The sequence below is a fragment of the Pogona vitticeps genome, chromosome 10, assembly GCF_051106095.1.
Source record: "Pogona vitticeps strain Pit_001003342236 chromosome 10, PviZW2.1, whole genome shotgun sequence".
Taxonomy (NCBI): Eukaryota; Metazoa; Chordata; class Lepidosauria; order Squamata; family Agamidae; genus Pogona; species Pogona vitticeps.
The window spans coordinates 9,728,577-9,746,742 of NC_135792.1; the positions used below are offsets into that span (position 1 = coordinate 9,728,577).

The 18,166-nt window shown below is 43.2% G+C and overlaps 1 protein-coding gene across 1 annotated transcript in view; it reads left to right on the top strand.

Moving 5' to 3' along the window:
- Positions 1 to 17,945, top strand: part of SHCBP1 (SHC binding and spindle associated 1) — a 28,671-nt gene extending 10,726 nt beyond the window's left edge. Inside the window, exons 7-13 of the mRNA XM_072980496.2 lie at positions 263 to 431; positions 1,255 to 1,375; positions 8,352 to 8,483; positions 12,475 to 12,593; positions 14,480 to 14,566; positions 15,403 to 15,544; positions 17,157 to 17,945. Coding sequence (XP_072836597.2) covers positions 263 to 431; positions 1,255 to 1,375; positions 8,352 to 8,483; positions 12,475 to 12,593; positions 14,480 to 14,566; positions 15,403 to 15,544; positions 17,157 to 17,458 — 1,072 coding nt within the window. The 3' untranslated portion in view covers positions 17,459 to 17,945. The remainder of the gene's footprint in view (positions 1 to 262; positions 432 to 1,254; positions 1,376 to 8,351; positions 8,484 to 12,474; positions 12,594 to 14,479; positions 14,567 to 15,402; positions 15,545 to 17,156) is intronic.
- Positions 17,946 to 18,166: the final 221 nt, after the last annotated feature.

Sequence of the window (18,166 nt, forward strand, 5' to 3'; positions counted from 1 at the left end):
ACCCCAAAACCACTTTTTCAGGCTTGGATCGATTCTCTCTCTCTCTCTCTCTCTCTCTCTCTCAGAAATGCTACACTAAAAAACATTAAGCAAAAGGTGTGCCAAAACACATTCAAAGCAGTAAGGCACAACAACTGTGCATTTAAAATCCCCCCTCAGGCAATCACTCACTAAGGGAAAGCTTGCCTGCAGAGAAAGGTCTTTGCCTGCTTGTGGAAGGACAGCAGAGAGAGGTTTGTGAAATATGTTGCTCCTTTCGAAGGTACGTGTTTGGCTATCAGAAGCACGCTGGTCTCCGAGCGAAAGGCGCACGCTCATCCGGCAACACCATCACCCATGTTGTCTCTTCCACAATGATGTCCAGCCTCTTAGAGTGTCTGGTCAGGGACAAGCTTTCTCCAGAACCGCCTCATGAAGAAATGCAAATCCAGGTACAGTGGTTATGTTTTTTTTTTCCTAGCAGGTTTTTTTTCTCCTATCCAAAAAAGCGGTCTCTGTTTTTAATCATCATCATCTTTGAGCTGGAAGGGACCCTGGGGATCATTGAGTCCAGCCAGCCCCTGTCAAGGAGGCCCAGTGGGGGAATTGAACTCCCAACTTCTCGCTTGCCTAAATCACTGAGCTACCCATTTCCCTGATCACTGTCCGATCGCTGGGAATTGGAGCCCATTGGCCAACTCATTCCCTGAAGTATGAAGGTACCAACAGATGGTCTTTCAATTGGATTAATATTTGCAAAGAAAAACCATACGCTGGCAGGATAGCTCATTGGTTTAGGTATCTGGCTGTAAAGCCAGAGGTTGGGAGTTCAATTCCTCTCTCTGCCTCCTGGGAGAAAAGCTAGCCTGTTTGGCCTTGGGCAAACTGAACAGTCCCAGGGTATCCCCAGAAAAAGGGAAGGGTAAACCATTTCTGGGCGCTCTATAACTGGAAAACCCTGGAAAGGGTCACCATAAATCAGAACTGACTTGATAGCACACCAAACCATGTTCCAAAGATGCGGGATGGCTGCTGAATCGGTCATGTCTTTGATGGCTGCCCATCTGTTAGCTCTTAGTGACAAGCCTGAGAACAGAGTCTCCGATGCTTGTTGTAAAACTTGGGTGGTTATAAATGTAGGCGGCTCTCTTGGGCTGGAATTGACACTTGTCTGCATGAAAGATTCAGACATCAGCAGAAAGACATTGCTTCTTTTCCTGATTCCAGTCCCTCAGTTTTGCTTTTATCTGCATCTTTCTCTCTCTTTCTCGCCAGTTCCACCATGATCTACAGTCTGCTATGACTGCTTGCTATGAAGGAGACACAGTCATAATCTGCCCAGGACATTACACTGTTGAGGGCAGTCTGTACATTGCAGACTCTGTTGCCCTGGAAGGTAAGAGCTTCCGTTTACAAGCTGTTCCGTTGCTTCTCTTTAAAACAGTGATTCCCGACCTTGACACTCTTGGTTGTCCTGGACTATATTTCTCAGAAGCCCTCATCAGCACAGCCAGCAACCAGAGGTTTTCGAGTCATAATCCATGAAACCTTGGGGTCCCAAGCCCGATAACCTCCATGTTTGAAGCACAGGAGGGAACAGGAACATCCACATTCCTTTTAGATGTTGTCTGAGTTTAGAAAACTTCTAATTTCCTCCTTTAATTCCCCAAATCCTGCATCTTGTTAAAGTCTTGCTGCCATCATGATCCCCAGACACTGGCCGTTCTGTCTGGGAATGATGGACATTGGAGTCCAACGACAAATGGAAAATTTGTTGTTGTAGGTTTTTCGGGCTGTTTGGCCGTGTTCTGGAGGTTTTTCTTCCTAACATTTCGCCAGTCTGTGGCTGGCATCTTCAGAGGACAGGAGTTTTTGTCCTTTTCGGGAGATTGGGTGATTATGATGATCAGGGTGTTTTTTGTTATGGGTGTATTGTTGTGATAAAGGGGGAGATGATCTGTCACTGATTGATAGGTGTTGTTAGCTAGTCTTTTGTCTGCAGTGATCACTAGTCCTTGTGGCTGCGTAGAGTTTGTAGACATTTTTGCAGGCTATATTTTTCAATGCTGGGAGCCAGGCTTTGTTGAGTTTTAGACTTCCTTCTTTTTTTGTTGAAGCTGTGCTGATGTTTGTGGATTTCAATGGCTTCCCCGTGTAGTCTAACATAATGATTGCTGGTGTTGTCCAGTACTTCTATGTTTTGAAATAGGATTTCCTGTCCAGCTTGTTTCAGGGCATGTTCAGCTACTACCGATTTTTCCGGTTGTTTTAGTCTGCAGTGTCTTTCATGTTCTTTGATTCTGGTGTAGATGCTGTGTTTTGTGGTCCCAATATGTACCTGGCCACAACTGCAAGGTATCCAGTATACCTCTGCAGCAGTGTGCCATAAGTTCCCCATTTTGCTTTTAAAATGTTGTGCCTTTTTAAAAGGCAAGGGAAAGGTGAAGATACAATTGCGACAAGTACAAGTCTTAACAGTGGCTGTGCTGATTCTACACTATCACCAAAACTAAATCATGTTCTAGTTGTCCAATGCAGCATTGCTAAAACTGTGTCCAGTCATTTCCCCTTCCTCCTCCTCCTCTTTGACTCTGCTGGGCAGTCCATTTTATCAGACCATCGTTAAGTCTTAAACACTAAGCCTTTTTTCAGTAATACTGAATACAAAGTGTGATGCAAGGTAATGATGCTAACTTATAAAGCTCTTTATGGTTTAGGACTGTGGTCCCCAACCTTGGGCCTCCAGATGTTCTTGGACGTCAACTCCCAGAAATCCTGGCCAGCAGAGATGGTGGTGGAGGCTTCTGGGAGTTGTAGTCCAAGAACTTCTGGAGGCCCAAGGTTGGGGACCACTGGTTTAGGACATCACTGCCTGTCAGAGCTCCTCTCCCTCGGGTCATCCTTCTGTCCCACCTGTACGTCCCCCCAATCCATGATGTTGCAGGTGGCCGCTCCAAAAGAGGCCAAGGAGTCATCAAGCAGAAACCAGGCCTTCTCGATAGAGGCCACCCTCCTCTGGAACTCCCTTCCTGAGGAACTATGATTGGCCTCCGCTCTCCTGAGCTTTTGGAAGCCAGTTTAAACCTGGCTTTTTACCCAGGCCTTTCCAAACCTCACCCCTCTGTAATGTTTATTTTGTAGCAACTTTATGTTGGTCCATGGTTCGCCATCTTGAGTCTTGGAAAATCAGTTAGACTGGAGGTTTTATGAAGGTTTTTTTTGCTTTTATGTCTTTGTGATCTTAATTTATGTTGTATATTTACATTTTTTTCCCCTTGGAAGTTGCCCAGGGTATAGTGGCTAGTTGACTAGCTAGGTAGGGTAGACATTTAAATAAATAAATAAAACATCAGCCTTCCCCAACCTGGAGACCTACTGGATGACAATGCCCATTGTCCCTGTCTTCTTGCTTCAGCATGGCTCCTCTCATATCTTTTGGCTGTAGAGGAGCGACTCTGAGGAATGCCCTTTCATGCAACCCTATAACTCTCCTTGTAATGCTGTTACTCTAGGCAATGTTGTGCCTATGACATTTTCCGAAAGAGCTCCGGGCCCCCATTCAGCTGTTCATATCATAGGCCATGTTTTGCTGCAGTCTTGCCATCGCGCTCCGCAAACGGTTGGCGCTGCAGTCTTGATCCGTATCTTGTCAAAACTCCTTAATGGAAAGAGAGCCGAGGGTTTAATTTCCTGCTGTTTTGGCTCTCTTCGCCCTCTCGTCCCTGCTGTCTTTCTGTTTTTTTTATTTATTTTTTATTATGATGATTTCCTTTTCTTCCTCTCCGTCTCTCGAATGGGTTTTGATTTATACAGATAGCCACTCTCCTAGGCAATGTCCCTGCAGGATATAGGGTTTCAATAATTTTATTTTATCGGTAGGAGCGAGGATAAGATGGTTTGGTCACGCGGGGTGGTATTTACGACAAATCACATCCCATCAGCGAGGTCAGGGGAATGTGAGCAAGCAAATTAAAGCGTACTAGACCAGACATTGCCACCAGCTTTTAAGGAACAAAAGCTTACATCTAGTTTATTCATGGAGTCGACTCAATGACTGAACAAGTGCCAGGAAGTCTTATCGCTTGTGGTTTTTCATAAAGGTTTTTTTTCCCCCTCTACTACCCCACCCCTTTGAAAACCATGGAAGCTAGGGAAATAAAAGCAGTGGGTGACACTTTGATGATATGGGCTATTAATTACGTTGGATGGGTGTTAATGATGTGCAAAGTATGTGTGAAGGAAGAGACCGAATTGAACGATGACGCCTGCAATATGGACCACTTTGTCAAATAGGGAGAGCTGTATTCATAATCATCATCATTATCATTGAACTGCCGGGCTGAAAGGGACCCTGTGGATCATCGAGTCCAGCCCTGGTCAAGGAGGCACTGTGGGGAATCGAACTCCCAACCTCTGGCTCCATACCCAGAGACCGAAACCACTGAGCTATCCAGCAGTTTGTTTAAAGCTTTTAAAACTTCTCCAGTTTGTTACTGGACATCCAGACACTGACCCAACTCCTCTTACCGTATGCTGGTATAGGACAAATAGTGCAAATTTTAGAGGTGAATTCTGCAAGTTAAGAAATCGCCGTGGACATTTATCAGTTGCACTGTATTTGTTTGTTTCAAAAATAGTTATATACTGCCTGACATAGCAATAATAATAATAATAATAATAATAATAATAATAATAATAATAATAATAATAATAATAATAATAATAATAATAATAATAATAATAATAGCAACAGCAATAGCAGCAACAGCAATAGCAACAACAACAACAATAATAACAACAATAATAATAATAACAACCTTTGAACTGCAGAGTTGGAAGGGACCCTATGGATCATCAAGTCCATCCTCTCTCAAGGAAGCACAGGGGAGGGGGAATCAAAACTCCCAACCTCTGGGTCTGCAGCGAGAGATTTAAGCCACTGAGCTATCTAGCACTTCAAGCTCTACTCTAGGCAGTTAACAATAGAAAATTAACCCCCCAAACCCACAAAATGAACAGCCATTGACAACACCAATAAAAAATGAACCAGAAACTGAGTTGTATGACTCAGCCTGTAACTGATAATGCGCAATAGGACTTTTGCCGAAACTGGACTGCGCGTCTCAGAGCCCTTGACTATTCGTTGTACTGGCTAAGGCAGATGGCACCTGTAGTCCAGCAACATTGGGGTGTGTGTGAAAGTACATACATTCCCCATCTCTGAACTAGACCTACTAACACATACTCAGTTCAATCGAACCAAGAAGATACTTCATGGAAAATGGGGTTTCCTGCTGTAATGTGGATGCGAAATGATGCTCTCCACTCATGTGTTGTTGGGCAGCCATCATCGCTCGTGTAGAGCTTCGAAGTTTTGGTTCAGCATTAGGATGGATTTCCCAAAATCCAGAAACCGTGAATGTTGTTGGGAACTCAATCCATCAACATCTGCAGGGTCTCCAGCTGCCCACCGTTAATATGATCTACCCTCCTCTTCTACTCACCACTGACTGAGTGACTTGGCAGCATACAACACAACAAAGCACATAAAACAGTGCTATGCATTTTCTGGAAAAGATGGATCCTGGAGATATTCTACTGCCTGAATTGAGTGGAAATCCAGTCTAGTATGTATGCTTTAGACAGCTCAGACATAATACGTTAAACATAAAGGCATTACCTGCTATGGGTTACTTTTGAGGGATAATATTATTATGTTTTTACATTGTTAGCACTTTTTTTTTTGGCAATGACAAGTAACATTTCTTTGTCCTCCAACAAGTAACTGTCACAGATTGAGTGGTGGGGGCTAGAAGTCTGTGAAGTGTATTTTGTCTGATTTGAATATGGAGGCCAGTCGGCTGTTCCAAACTGCAGCACATGGAACAGAAGCTGTAGAACGGCTTGCAGCTGTTTTTGCAAATTTTGGTTGCATGACCAGTGGGCGGCAGGTACCACATCAAATCGTTGTGGCTGTTTCTGTGACTTCCATTCCTTGCATGGCTACTATCCGGAGCAGAATGTTGGCCTCCCATTCAAAAGCAGGCAAGGTTTTATTTTGAAATGAATTTTGTGAATATCAAGAAAGGATGACCCAGCATCGCACGCTTCCCTTACAGCATTCAGATATGAGGCATAACCCTGTGTTACTCATTTTTAATAAAACAGCCCCTTGCTTTTTGTAGATGGAAGAGCTTTATGATAAACTTTCATCATTTTGAAAATATGGCACTCCTGCATGGGAACGACTTAGTAATTTGGAAGTACAGTATGTGCTCCAAACAAAAGCACAATTGAAATGTATAGCTTATTTAGTAGAACAATATACAGCTGCTGGCAAAAAGGAAATCAAATAGGGTGCCTCGTGATTGCTGTTGTGATGTATCCAAAGCTGAAGCACCAGGATGTTATGAGTAGGACAGACAGGGTTATCATCTAGATCCCTGTTTGAGTTTTCACTCTTGCATCTACGGCAAGAGTGAGCTATACTGGTGGATACAGTTGCAAGAACCATAACTGGACCAGTTGGAGAACCTCCATGGGACTGGATTAGGCCTAGAGATCAGATGTTCCCATCCCTGGTACACAAGGATGCCTGCTGAAGAAGAGGCATTCTGGATTTACATAGACCTCGTTATTCGCTTCTCATTCTTGGCTTGTTCCTCTCACTTTCAACTTACTCAGCAAGTTTGGATGAAAGACTTTCTTGCTGGATCGGCCTTTCAAGCAAAAGCTCGTAAGCACTTAAAAAAACATTCCAGAAAGATCTTGCGGCTGTAACGGTGTCTGTGTTTTCGCCAGCCTTATCATTATTCTTGCCAGCGACAAGCCATAAAAATCTTTACATGCTTGTAAATTTCTCTAAGTGGTTCAGAGTAAACAATTGTGGATAGCTTACTTAACTCAGCATTAAAGCCCCCTTAAAAAAAAAAAAAAAAAAAAAACCTCGCCCTGCAAGGTGCTGGGCGCACTCACCTAAATGCCGCAGAACTTCTAAAGAAGTTCCTTGCAAGCCGGAGGTTGAATTATGATGGCGACCACTGCGGTGTGGAAGAACCTAACAAAATACGTAGACTGGAAAGGTAGCATTTCCTGTCTCTGAAAATGGATCTTAAATTGCAGCTGTGATACTTAAAGTTGTAATCCAGAGAGGAGGAGAATCCTCGTCTTTGTCCAGATTTCAGAAAATAGCTGGAGAGAAAGAGAGGGGACGGCTGTTTTAAAAGTCTCCTGTGTCTGCATCATTGGCTATTAAGTGGTGGAGAGGCACAGCCACCAGTGGGTGGTTTTTGCTGCCTGCGTATCGGCTTTCTACCCACAATCTCGTTCATAATGAGGATGCTTCATTCATTTGGCTTTTGTAAGGGTTGCTAAGAAGCTGCAGGGAAAGCATAGTGCAAGGGGTGAACAAAGTTAGAGATGCTTTCCCATTGCTTCACCACCAGCTGTGTTGGCTGAGGCTGGTGTGGGGAACATCAATGCAAGGCCGTCTGGCTTGCTTCTGACATACTGCCTTAGGGGAAGCTGCATTTCTGTGGCACTTCAGTCAGCTGTCTCAGTTCGATGCCCTCCAGTTTGGTCGCACTAAACCTTTAGCGCGACCCCTTCTGGCTGTGGATAGAGGGAGCTCTAGTCGAGCACCTCTGGAGGACTCCAGGTTTGAAAGGTCTGGCTTAAGGTTTGTGAGTAAATTGAAATGTTTCTTAGCAAAACATGGAAGACCCTCTCCTAAATGTTCTTTCCTACAACCCTGTTGAAATAGATTGCACAACTTGAGAAACCTTTCTGGATTACCTCTGTAGCTAGTGCAAACAGCCTGCATGAATCCAGGGGTTTTGTGGGAGTTTTAATCTCAAAAAGTGACTTTTCGAAGCTCTGTCACGTCGTTTTCATTAATGCACGCATGATTCTGGAAGGGGCGTGAAAGATGCCTTATTGAACCAAGGATTCAACGTTGCAGTCCCATTGTGAAGACACAGAGGAGAAACAGGGGAGGGTATTGAGCGATGTTGCCAAGAATGGAACGGTTGCTAGTTCCGGATGTATCTGCTTTATTCCAAATAGCCTTCTCTGAATAAAGAGCTGTAATCTTGAACGCTCAACAAAGGAATAAGTGCAATAACCCATACAGGTACATATTTTGGAGTACAAATGCACTAGATTATCTTGTGTATGATCTTCTACCCTTATTATTAGCTGTGTTTTTGCCTGTACAATTGAGACAGAAGATGGTAGCTCCGCTGTTCTGGTCTGCTCTCAAAAATACATACAATACTGTAGAACAGGAATTAACAGGGGCTTTATGAAAGTTCCATTAGCTTCTGAACTGTAGCAACCCACATGTGATTATATTTCTGTCACTTTCTCTGAAGGCTACGGTCTGCCAGATGACGTTGTGATAGAAGAACGAGGGAAAGCAGATGCGTTTGTTGAATGTACAGGAGCGGATGTGAAAATCTCCAGCCTGAAGCTCATTCAGCACGATGCAACGGAGGGCATCCTGAGTAAGTTCCTTGAACTTGGTTTCAGACCTTCTAGACCAAATGGTGCTGGGCTGCTAATAATAGATGTCCAAAAATGCCTGGTAGAAATCATGCACCTGGTAGAACAGCCGCCTTCTACTAACTCAGATTGGACCCAATCCATCAGCCAGTTTTTCTGTGCATGTCTTGCTCTTCATTTCAGGGTAGCTAGTGCAGAGGAGGTGGGTGACGTCAGTTTCCTGTTGTAACAATTTTCAAAGCGAGCTTCCATCCCATGGTTCCCACAGCTGGAAGGGTTTATCTCAAAACCAGACGAGCTGCAGGACAAAAGGAAGAAGTCTTTGATTCTTGAGAATTGTCCCTTGGCAGTGACGTCGCCAGGCGTAACTTCTGCAACGTGACTTTGGACAAAATATAGGTGGAACATTTAGGGAAACCAACGGTGTGTCGATTTAGCCATGCTGCCTGGGAGATTCTAGGAGCTGCAGCCCAAAATCTGGACACCTTGAATTAAAATTATTTATTTATTGCTCTGTCCACCCACCAGGTCTCCCAAACTAATGTGCAAGCGATACAAGCAGATTAAAAACATTTTTTTAAAAGTCAGCAGTTGCAGACTTCCCCTGTTGAGGAATTACCCACACCCTGATACAGACCATGTATCATCTTTATTACAGTGATACCTAGCTTTCCTCCATGGTGCTCAAAGTAATCCCACCACCTTCCTCCCCCATCACAATAACCCAGTCAGGTGCATGAGGATAAAAGAATAAGCCTGTTAGGTTTTACAGCTCAGGGGGTGCTTGAATCATAGAATCATGGAAGAGTGAAGTTGGAAGGGGCTTACAAGGCCATCAAATCCAAGCTTGAATCTAGTCTTCCCGGTCATGCGCACACTGTTTCTCGAGTTATTCAGTTATACTTAATGGTGCGATTTAGGGGTGGGAGTTAGAGGGTAACACTGCATTGAGGGTATCCTTCTGCTTCTACTGCTGAATGCACAGCTGGACGTCTGCCCTAAATTTCGATCCTGAAAGCACAACTGCTGCTTGTCACCTCCTGAACTTCTGTCAATTATGGTCCTTGAAGAAAGAATCTCTGCTGAAGATCTGATAATCTAACACTGTGCGTTTTCCTTTTCCTTACTATTCCCTTTAGCTGTCTATAGTACAATAGTAATAATCATGTGCTGTTAAGTCAATTCTGACTCATGGCGACCCTTTATACTGATTACTAAAAACACCCCAATATGGCAATTTGAGCGTTTGATCTCAAAAGTTTCTCTATTTTAACCGCCCACCCCTTTTTTAATGGGAACTGGTCTCTCCCTACTTCTCCTTCCTCTTCCCGCACCCCCCTCTTTCCCGATTTGAATTTGACAATATTGTTGGCTGTGTCCTGCCTTTTGGATTAGGTGCTAATTAACACTTCATCATCGAGAGGTAGATTTGAATAACAAATGTTACATGGGCGAGCAAGATGATTTCAGCACCTTTTGATGTGAAAATATATTCACACACACCCCAGCAGAGGGGGGCTCTTGGGTCACTGTTGGAGAAAAGTGACTAATTGAGTGTCCCCAAAATATTCTTAGAATAACTTTGTTTTTGCCCAAAGTTTGTCCTTGTATAAGTGTTTAATATGGGAAGTACTTCTTCATGTCATGTATAGTTAGGGTTGGAATTTGCGACCAGAGGATCTAGGTAAATGGAGGCCAGAGAGGAACAGGTTAGCAGTGGCTACAGCTACATGTTGTCCGAGTATGGGATGATCATTCCTTATGTCTGGCCTTTTCTTCACCTCCTGTGAGTGCAGAACTTTGGATTATTTAGGTTAGTAGTGGGAAACAAAGAGTCCTGGGTTCAAATCCACCCTTCCGTGAGTTCCCAGTCTTCCCATGACATGATCGTTTGGTTTTCTTCCTGCTGCCTCTCCAAAGCTTTAGTTCTTGGCAGGAATAACTTTAAGCCAAAATTACCACTATATGGGCATAAATCTGCCCCAAAGTGGGTCCATTTGCTCAGTGCGCTTTGCAGATGTGTTGACTCAATGGCTGAAATCCTGTCACTCAGTTATGCAACTAGTGTAACTTTTGGAAGTGAACTGCCATAAGATAAGAAATTTGAGTAGAGACATCTCAGGCCTCCTGAGTTGCGCAACTTGGCATGCAACCGATCAGGTCTATGAAGATATGTTACGATACAACAATTTGCCTCTAAATGTTGCACCATTTGGGTAGCTGCACATCAGGATTTTAGCCAAGTAGGCTACTCTGCTTGGGACTAGCAATAGGATTTTGGTCCCTATTGTGTTTTATTTTGGCCTCATTCTTTAGCCCTTGACTCCACTCATCCCTTGATGAGCCCCCCCAAGAACCTTTCTGAAAAACTGAATTTGGACTTGGTGTTGAAAGAAGGTCTCCAACTTCAGGACAGACTTTTAATTTGATACAGTATTTTTTTGGATTTCATTTTACTTTTACCCTGCCTTTCTCCTTAAAAAGGCCCAAGGCATCTTACCTCATTGAAAACATGGGTTCTTATGGCATTCTTACCTTTGTGTCTAATGGCCTAATCCAGCTGGCAAAGTTCCCCCTATGGGCTCCCTTCTCTCTTTGGATTCCCAAGGACCTTGGAGTGCCATTGATTTGAAAAGGTTTAACCTGCTCCTTGGTGTTAGGCAGATTTCAAAATGAGGAGAAACAATTCCCCCTCCCCCTCCAGAATGCAGTCCGAAAATAGTCAGTGGGAGATTGGACAGCAGTCAATAAATCAAAAGTATATTAATGTGTACCTAATGGGATTGCCGGTGTAGTAATATATATATTTTAAAATATGTTAGAATAAATCACAAATATATTTCTCAAAAAAAAACCCCAAAGCAAAACACAAAATGAATCCATAACCACGAGCAGCCATTTTAAAAATAATCCAGGCAAAATGTACCGTATTTTTCGCTCCATAAGACGCACCTTTCCATAAGACGCACCAATTTTTTAGGAGAAGAAAACAGGAAAATATAATCTGTTTTCTTCACTCCATAAGATGCACAGACTTTCCACCCCCCTGTTTTGTGGGAAAAAAGTGAGTCTTATGGTGCAAAAAATACAGTATTTAATATTGACTCAGAAATGAGCAACATTCTCATGCTAAGATAATCGGGAGCCACAACAAAATGTTATTGAATGGAATGCTTCTGTTCTCCAGTCCTATCATCCCCATTTTAGCATATAACACTCCGTTTTCTGACTGGCACTCTCGCCATGCTTGGGTCACTGACCACGTTCTGTTGGACTATTGGGGTTCCTTTGCTTTAAGCCCGTTATAAGTTAATATTTCTGCAAATCTCACCTCCCAGAGCCACCCTCTAGTAGTATCTGGAAAGCTTATTTTGTGGGATCGCAACTCCCAGAATCTCCTAGTCCCAGTTTAACTTTTCTAAGTTCTGGCATCTCGTGCAAGACTCCCTAAATGATGGTAGACTATGATTCCCAGAATCCCTGGTCATTGGCCACATTGGCAGGGGCTTCTGGGAGCTGAAGTCCAACAATAGCCACTTGGATTTGGTGCCTCTTGGTCCAGCATTTGGAGAGCTGCCGTTTCTGAAGGCAATTGCTGATTCGGATAGAGTGTCTTTCCTTCCTAATCGCTTACTGCCTGTTTTTCTCCAGCACTCTTAGGACTGAACGCTAAGGGTTGCAGGGGAGAGAGCGTTTTCTTTGATTTGCAAATGAGGAATCACTGTCTGATTCTGCATGTGTAAGGGGGATAATGGCATGAGAAATGGAAAGTCACTGATTTATAAGGCTTCCTTTTTGGGGTGCATGCAACCTGATTGCACCTTTTCGCATGCACCCCAAAATCCCCTTTAATCGGTGACAATTTGCCAGTGATGATGGTTTTTCATCCCTCTTGAGCTGGGCAGCTGGATTACAAATGCTGTCTAGGACACCACCCAAAATCTTTCTGGTGGCTCTTGTAATCTTTTTATGTATGACACTTCATTTCTGTAGGTATTCACCGAGGGAAGACTTCGCTGGAGAACTGTGTGTTGCAGTGCGAAACCACAGGAGTTGCTGTCCGAACATCAGCTGAGTTCTCCATGAAAAATTCTGACATGTATGGTGCAAAGGTAGAAACTAGCATGGATTAGATTACTGAATGCACACTTCTCTTAGTCACTTAGAAATAACACCTACTTTCTTCCAGTGGGTTTCCCAGGAAATTGTATTCAAGATTTCAGACCGAATAAAGATAATTGCACACCATTAACTTGATTCAGACTTATGGCAAGCCTTGTTTCAGGGTATAGGCGTGCATATAAACAGTGGGTGCTAGATAGCTTAATTGAATTTATTTGTCCTTTGAGTAGCTCATCCTTCCATGCCATTGCATAAACTACTTTTGACACCCTCTATAAGTTTTGAAAGTTTCATGAGTAGCAATGGGTACGAAGTGGCAGTTTATGCTGGTTTGTTCTTCAGCATAACAGGTGTCCAGTGCTTCCGAGCCCCACCTCCTCTGGTCAGAGGCGATGCCCAGAGGAGGCGGGACTGGGATGCTGGGGTGCTGCCTCTGAGTGGGCGCTCGCTGGAGGAGGCGGGGCTGGGAAGTGTCGATTGTTTGGCCAAATGTGCCCATCTGATGATGCTGATAATAATAATACCAGTCAATGTTTTTTTTATATAATTTTGACTGTGCCTGGAGTTTTTGAATAATAATAATTCTTGGGTGCTATCAAGTCAATTCTGACTTATGGCAACCCTTTCCAGAGCTTCCTAGGCAGAGAGAGTACCCAGAAGTGGTTTACCCTTCCCTTCCTCTAGGGGGCACCCTGGGACTGTGCAGCTGGCCCAAGGCCACCCAAGCTGGCTCTACTCACAGGAGGCCCAGCGGGGAATTGAACACCCAACCTGTAGCTCCACAGCCACATACCTCACTCACTGAGCTATCCAGCTAGTCATTAGACGTACAACGACACTGGAAATTGCATGAGTTACTCAGACCTCTCTTGAGAAGATTTTGTGGTGTCTTATTATCTTCTATATTAAATTTATCTGTCTGCTGAGGAAGTCACCGTTCGAAGTCCACAGACGGGACATCTGTTCGAGTTGCAGCCCCCCTCATTTTTCTATCTATCTATCTATCTATCTATCTATCTATCTATCTATCTATCTATCTATCTATCTATCTATCTATCTATCTATCTATCTATCTATCTATCTATCTATCTATCTATCTATCTATCTATCTATCTATCTATCTATCTATCTATCTATCTATCTATCTATCTATCTATCTATCTATCTATCTATTTATTTATTTATTTATTTATACACCCGCCTATCTGGACTACTCGTCCACTCTAGGCGGCTTACAATATAGGATAAAACAATAAACTCAAGATTGTGCATAGTCATTCAATAACAATTGTAATAAAGTAGAAGAAAAAAAAAAGGAAAATAGAGAGAAATCAGGTATTGACTGGAGGGAAGGCCTGGATGTATAACCATGTTTTTAATTGGGTTTTAAAGATTCCCAGCGTAGGTGCTGTGCGAATCTCCGGAGGGAGATTGTTCCATAGGTGAGGAGCCACCGCCGAGAAGGCTCGGTTTCATGTCTTCTCCTTCCGGGCCTCTCTCGGCATCATAGTTAAAGTTGAAGTTTAACTTTCATCCTGAGTCTCAAGACCCAGAGTTGTGAAGCAGCACCCCTTTCCGTTACTCTCAAGCCCCAGCTTAACCTTGAAACGGTGTGTCTTTAGATCATTGTTTAGTGATCAGCCGTGGAGTTACACTGTGTTTCTGCCGCCCATCCCCTGAAGCAGAGGCTGAGAACGGCAGCCTTCCAGCGCTGCTTGCCACTGGCTGTGCTGACTGGGTCTGGTGGAAACTGCAGGCCAGCAAACCCTGGAAGGCTGCAGTGGCCTACCCCTCGCCCTAAAGTATTTGCTGGGCTCTAGGAAAAATCATTTTGCATAGACTGCTTGGTAGCCGTTTCTCACTTTTTTAATTTTAGGGTGCTGGTGTGGAAGTCTATCCAGGGGGGACATGTACCTTGATTGGAAATGGCATACATCATTGCAAAGAGGGAATCCTCATAAAAGTGAGTTGCATCTTGAATGCTGGAGAAGGTATACCATTAGCATTTCAGTGCTTTGGACCACTCTTATATGTTAAATTTAAGCACTCTGAACGGCACGAGTAAAAGAAGAGGGAAGTGTTTTGTTGGCTTTTATTCCTGCTTTTTCTTAAGAGTTTTGAAGTGAATCATGACTGATCGCAGAATCCTGGCAGAATCACAGAAGAAAATAATTCAGCCAAGAATGAGCCTTTAATGTCCATCTAATAAGCTTTGCAGCTAAGCACTGGAATGCTACTATCCCTTAAGGATTAAGGGTGTGGGAGACTCTTTCAGCTTGAAGGTCTGTTTCATACTCAAGAGAAATTTTTTGGGACTGCGTCCCTGTGATGGTCAGGGGGGAGAGGTAGAACCCCCCAAAAAATCAGTATTTTTTCTCTTAATGGTTCTTTCTGCTAGCAGTAACTAAGCCTTTTAGAAGAGAGATCCCAGCCTTTCAGAATGGGGAGAAAATTGTATAAAAATCTGGAAATTGAACAAGTATTGGTATCATGAAAAAAAAAAGGGTGGACTTCCAGGTAGTCCAGGAAGGGAAGGGATTTAACCCCAATACCTATGGCTTCCGCTATCTTAAAATAAAATGTGTGAAGATGATTCTGCTTTTGAGGATGTGGCTGCTTCCCTCAACAATTCCCTGCATGCTTTATAGATAACCAGGGCAGGAAGAGCACTAAACCAGTATAGGGAAGAATTTCACTGGAGTTTTATTCTTAGAAAGATGGCTAGAAGTGATTTGGGCTCAGGGTCACTACGGCGGTTACAGAATTAGTGATCTTCACTTATTTTGTCTTGGCTTTCAGGACTTTTTAGATGAGCATTATGAAACTCCAAAAATAACGATGGTGAACAATGTCATCCATAACAATGAGGGGTATGGAGTTGTGCTAGTCAAACCTACAGTCTGTTTGGATAGAAATGAGAATGTGCAGGAAAACTCAGAAGGTATGATATTTACAAGCATGGCTGAACTTTTTTAAAAAAATGTTTTATCTCTTGTTATGAACGGTCGCATTGGAACCACGTATAATGACCCTAATAAGACTTTCAAGGTAGGTGAAATATTTAAGGAACCGTTTTACCAGTTCCACATCTCTAGCGAGCTTCCACGGCTAACTGGGGATTTGAATTTGGGGCTCTTGAGTCCTCGTCTCTCCATTACACCGCACTGGCTATCCTGTGTTTTCTCTAGGCATGTATTTTACTCTCATGCTGATTTAAAGAATAGCTTTGTCCTCCCGGATCTTTCTTCGGGAAGGGATTTGGGATGGGGCAGAAATGTCTCTTGGTCCCACCACCCTCACAGGTGTGTTTGGTGGGGATGCAGGAGAGAGAGCCTTCTCTGTTGCTGCTCTTTGGAACTCCCTCCCACTGGAGGCTAGGTTGAACCCATCTTTGCTGTCCCTTTGCAAGCAGACAAAGACCTTCCTCTTCAGGCAGGCTTTCTTTTACATCCAGGGGTTTTTTTAATGGGATCATTCTGTGTTTTCCTTGTGCTTTAAATCTTGCTCTTACTGTGAGTTGTCTTAGCTTTCATATATTTGTTTAATGCTTTTTTAAAATATTGTAACAATTTATTATTTTGTTTCTTTCTTTGTTTGTTTCTTTCAATACTGTAAGCTGTCTCAGGCCCTCTAGCCTAGGAGAGAAGTGGTATATAAACAAACAAACAAACATTTTTGAACTACAGGTCTAATTAATTCTAGCCAGCAGAGCCAATGGTGTAGAATTTGGGAAGGTTCTAGGCCAGAAGCTTACGGATTGTTGTAGTAGCCCATTTTTGATCTGGACATTATAAATACTGTGTGGAAATTGATCCCTGAATATTGTCAGTTCCCCCCTCCTCCCTTCTCTATTCCTTCCCTTTTGCATCCTAGATTATACGTCAGTGGTGGGGATTGTGTGGCTGTTGAGATGTTGGACTCCGATTCCAATGACTCCTCATGTTTAGCTCTGCTATTGAAGGCTGATAGGATCTGAAGTCCAACAGCACCTGGAAGGCCACATGTCCCCCCACCTCCGGATGTCTATTGCTTTAAAGGGTGACATACATGAAGGTGCAGGAAGAGGACAAGTATATAAACGTTCTCTTAAAACTACAGTGGTGCCCCGCTTGATGATGATAATCCGTTCCAGGAAAATCGCTGTTAAGAGAAATTGTCGTCAAGCCAAAAAAACCCATTGGAATGCATTGAAAACCAGTTAATGCGTTCCAGTGGGGAAATACCTCATCGTCCAGCGAAGATCGCCCATAGAGAACCGCCGATCAGCTGTTTAAAATCGCTGTCTTCTGAAGCAGGGGTCTGGAAAGCAGCCATTTTGAGAAGGGAGGGAAGCCATTTTACAAAGGGAAGCCATTTTGCGGAGCCAGAAAAAATAATCATTTAGCAAACAAACGGTTTGACATCAAGTAAAAAAAAAACCATTGGAACCATCGTTTTGCGATCGCAAAAACTTATCGTAAAGCGATTTTGACATCATGCAGGGTAAGCGTTTAGCGGGGAACCACTGTAGTTCTTTGTAAGGCACTAATCTAATGCAGTTGTTTCTGACTCAGGACCGGTGAAGGATACGCCGCCGGCTGGTGATGCTTCCAACACGGGGTGTGAAAACCTACCAAGACAGACCAGCGGTGAATTAGACTCCTGGGGGGGAAAGCCCATGGAGGAGAATTCTGAGATTGCCCATGAACTTTCGGCCATCTCACTGAAGAAGAGCCAGCAGCACAAAAAAAGACTGAGCAACCTGGGGATCACAGAAGCAGACGACGATCTGATGTCTCAAGAAATGTTTGTGTCCATTGTGGGCAACCAGTTCAAGAGGAACGGGAAAGGGAGTTTTGGAACTTTTCTCTATTGACTTCCCAGAACGGCGGTGAAATAGCACGTCCGTGTAGCTGCCGGCTCGCCTGTTTCCTGAATAGCTGCCAGTTTTGCCAGTCTATTTTTATTTGGTTACATTTCTCGCTTCCCTGCGATTCTGGTATATTTATTAAAATTCTGTTTTAGCAACACACAGATCCCATAAAATCTGTGCTCCTTCGAGCAAATCTTGAACCCAGCGCTCGGACTAAATGAAACTATTCTCTATTTGAGTCTTCTGAACAGGATTAGCTTCTTTCCTTATTATGTAGATCACTTTTTAAAATTATAGTATTTATCTTAGTTATAAAACACCAGTTTTTTTAAAAAAACCAAAAAAACAAAACAAAGCTGTAGGCACAAAGAGGCAGAACCATGAAATCCTTTCTTATCTTTTGATCACAAATAAAAGAAACATTTGTGTATGTATGACTATGTGTACCGATTTCAGATGTGTTAAATAAACTTTTTTTAAATTTAGCAAATTGTTTTTGTAGGTCTATGTCTCGGCAGAGAAATCTGATCCTTTTGAAAGTGTGTCTCTTGCCCGGTTAAATCTGCTGTCTAAATTTAGGGAGTCCATTTGCAGTGCTTAGATGTGTGAAGTATGATTATTCTGTCTCCAGGTGTGAAATCTGCTTGTTCTTGTGATGGCCCTGGGTATGCTGGGGAGTTTTTTTTTTCCCAGTCCTGTAATTGAGCTGGC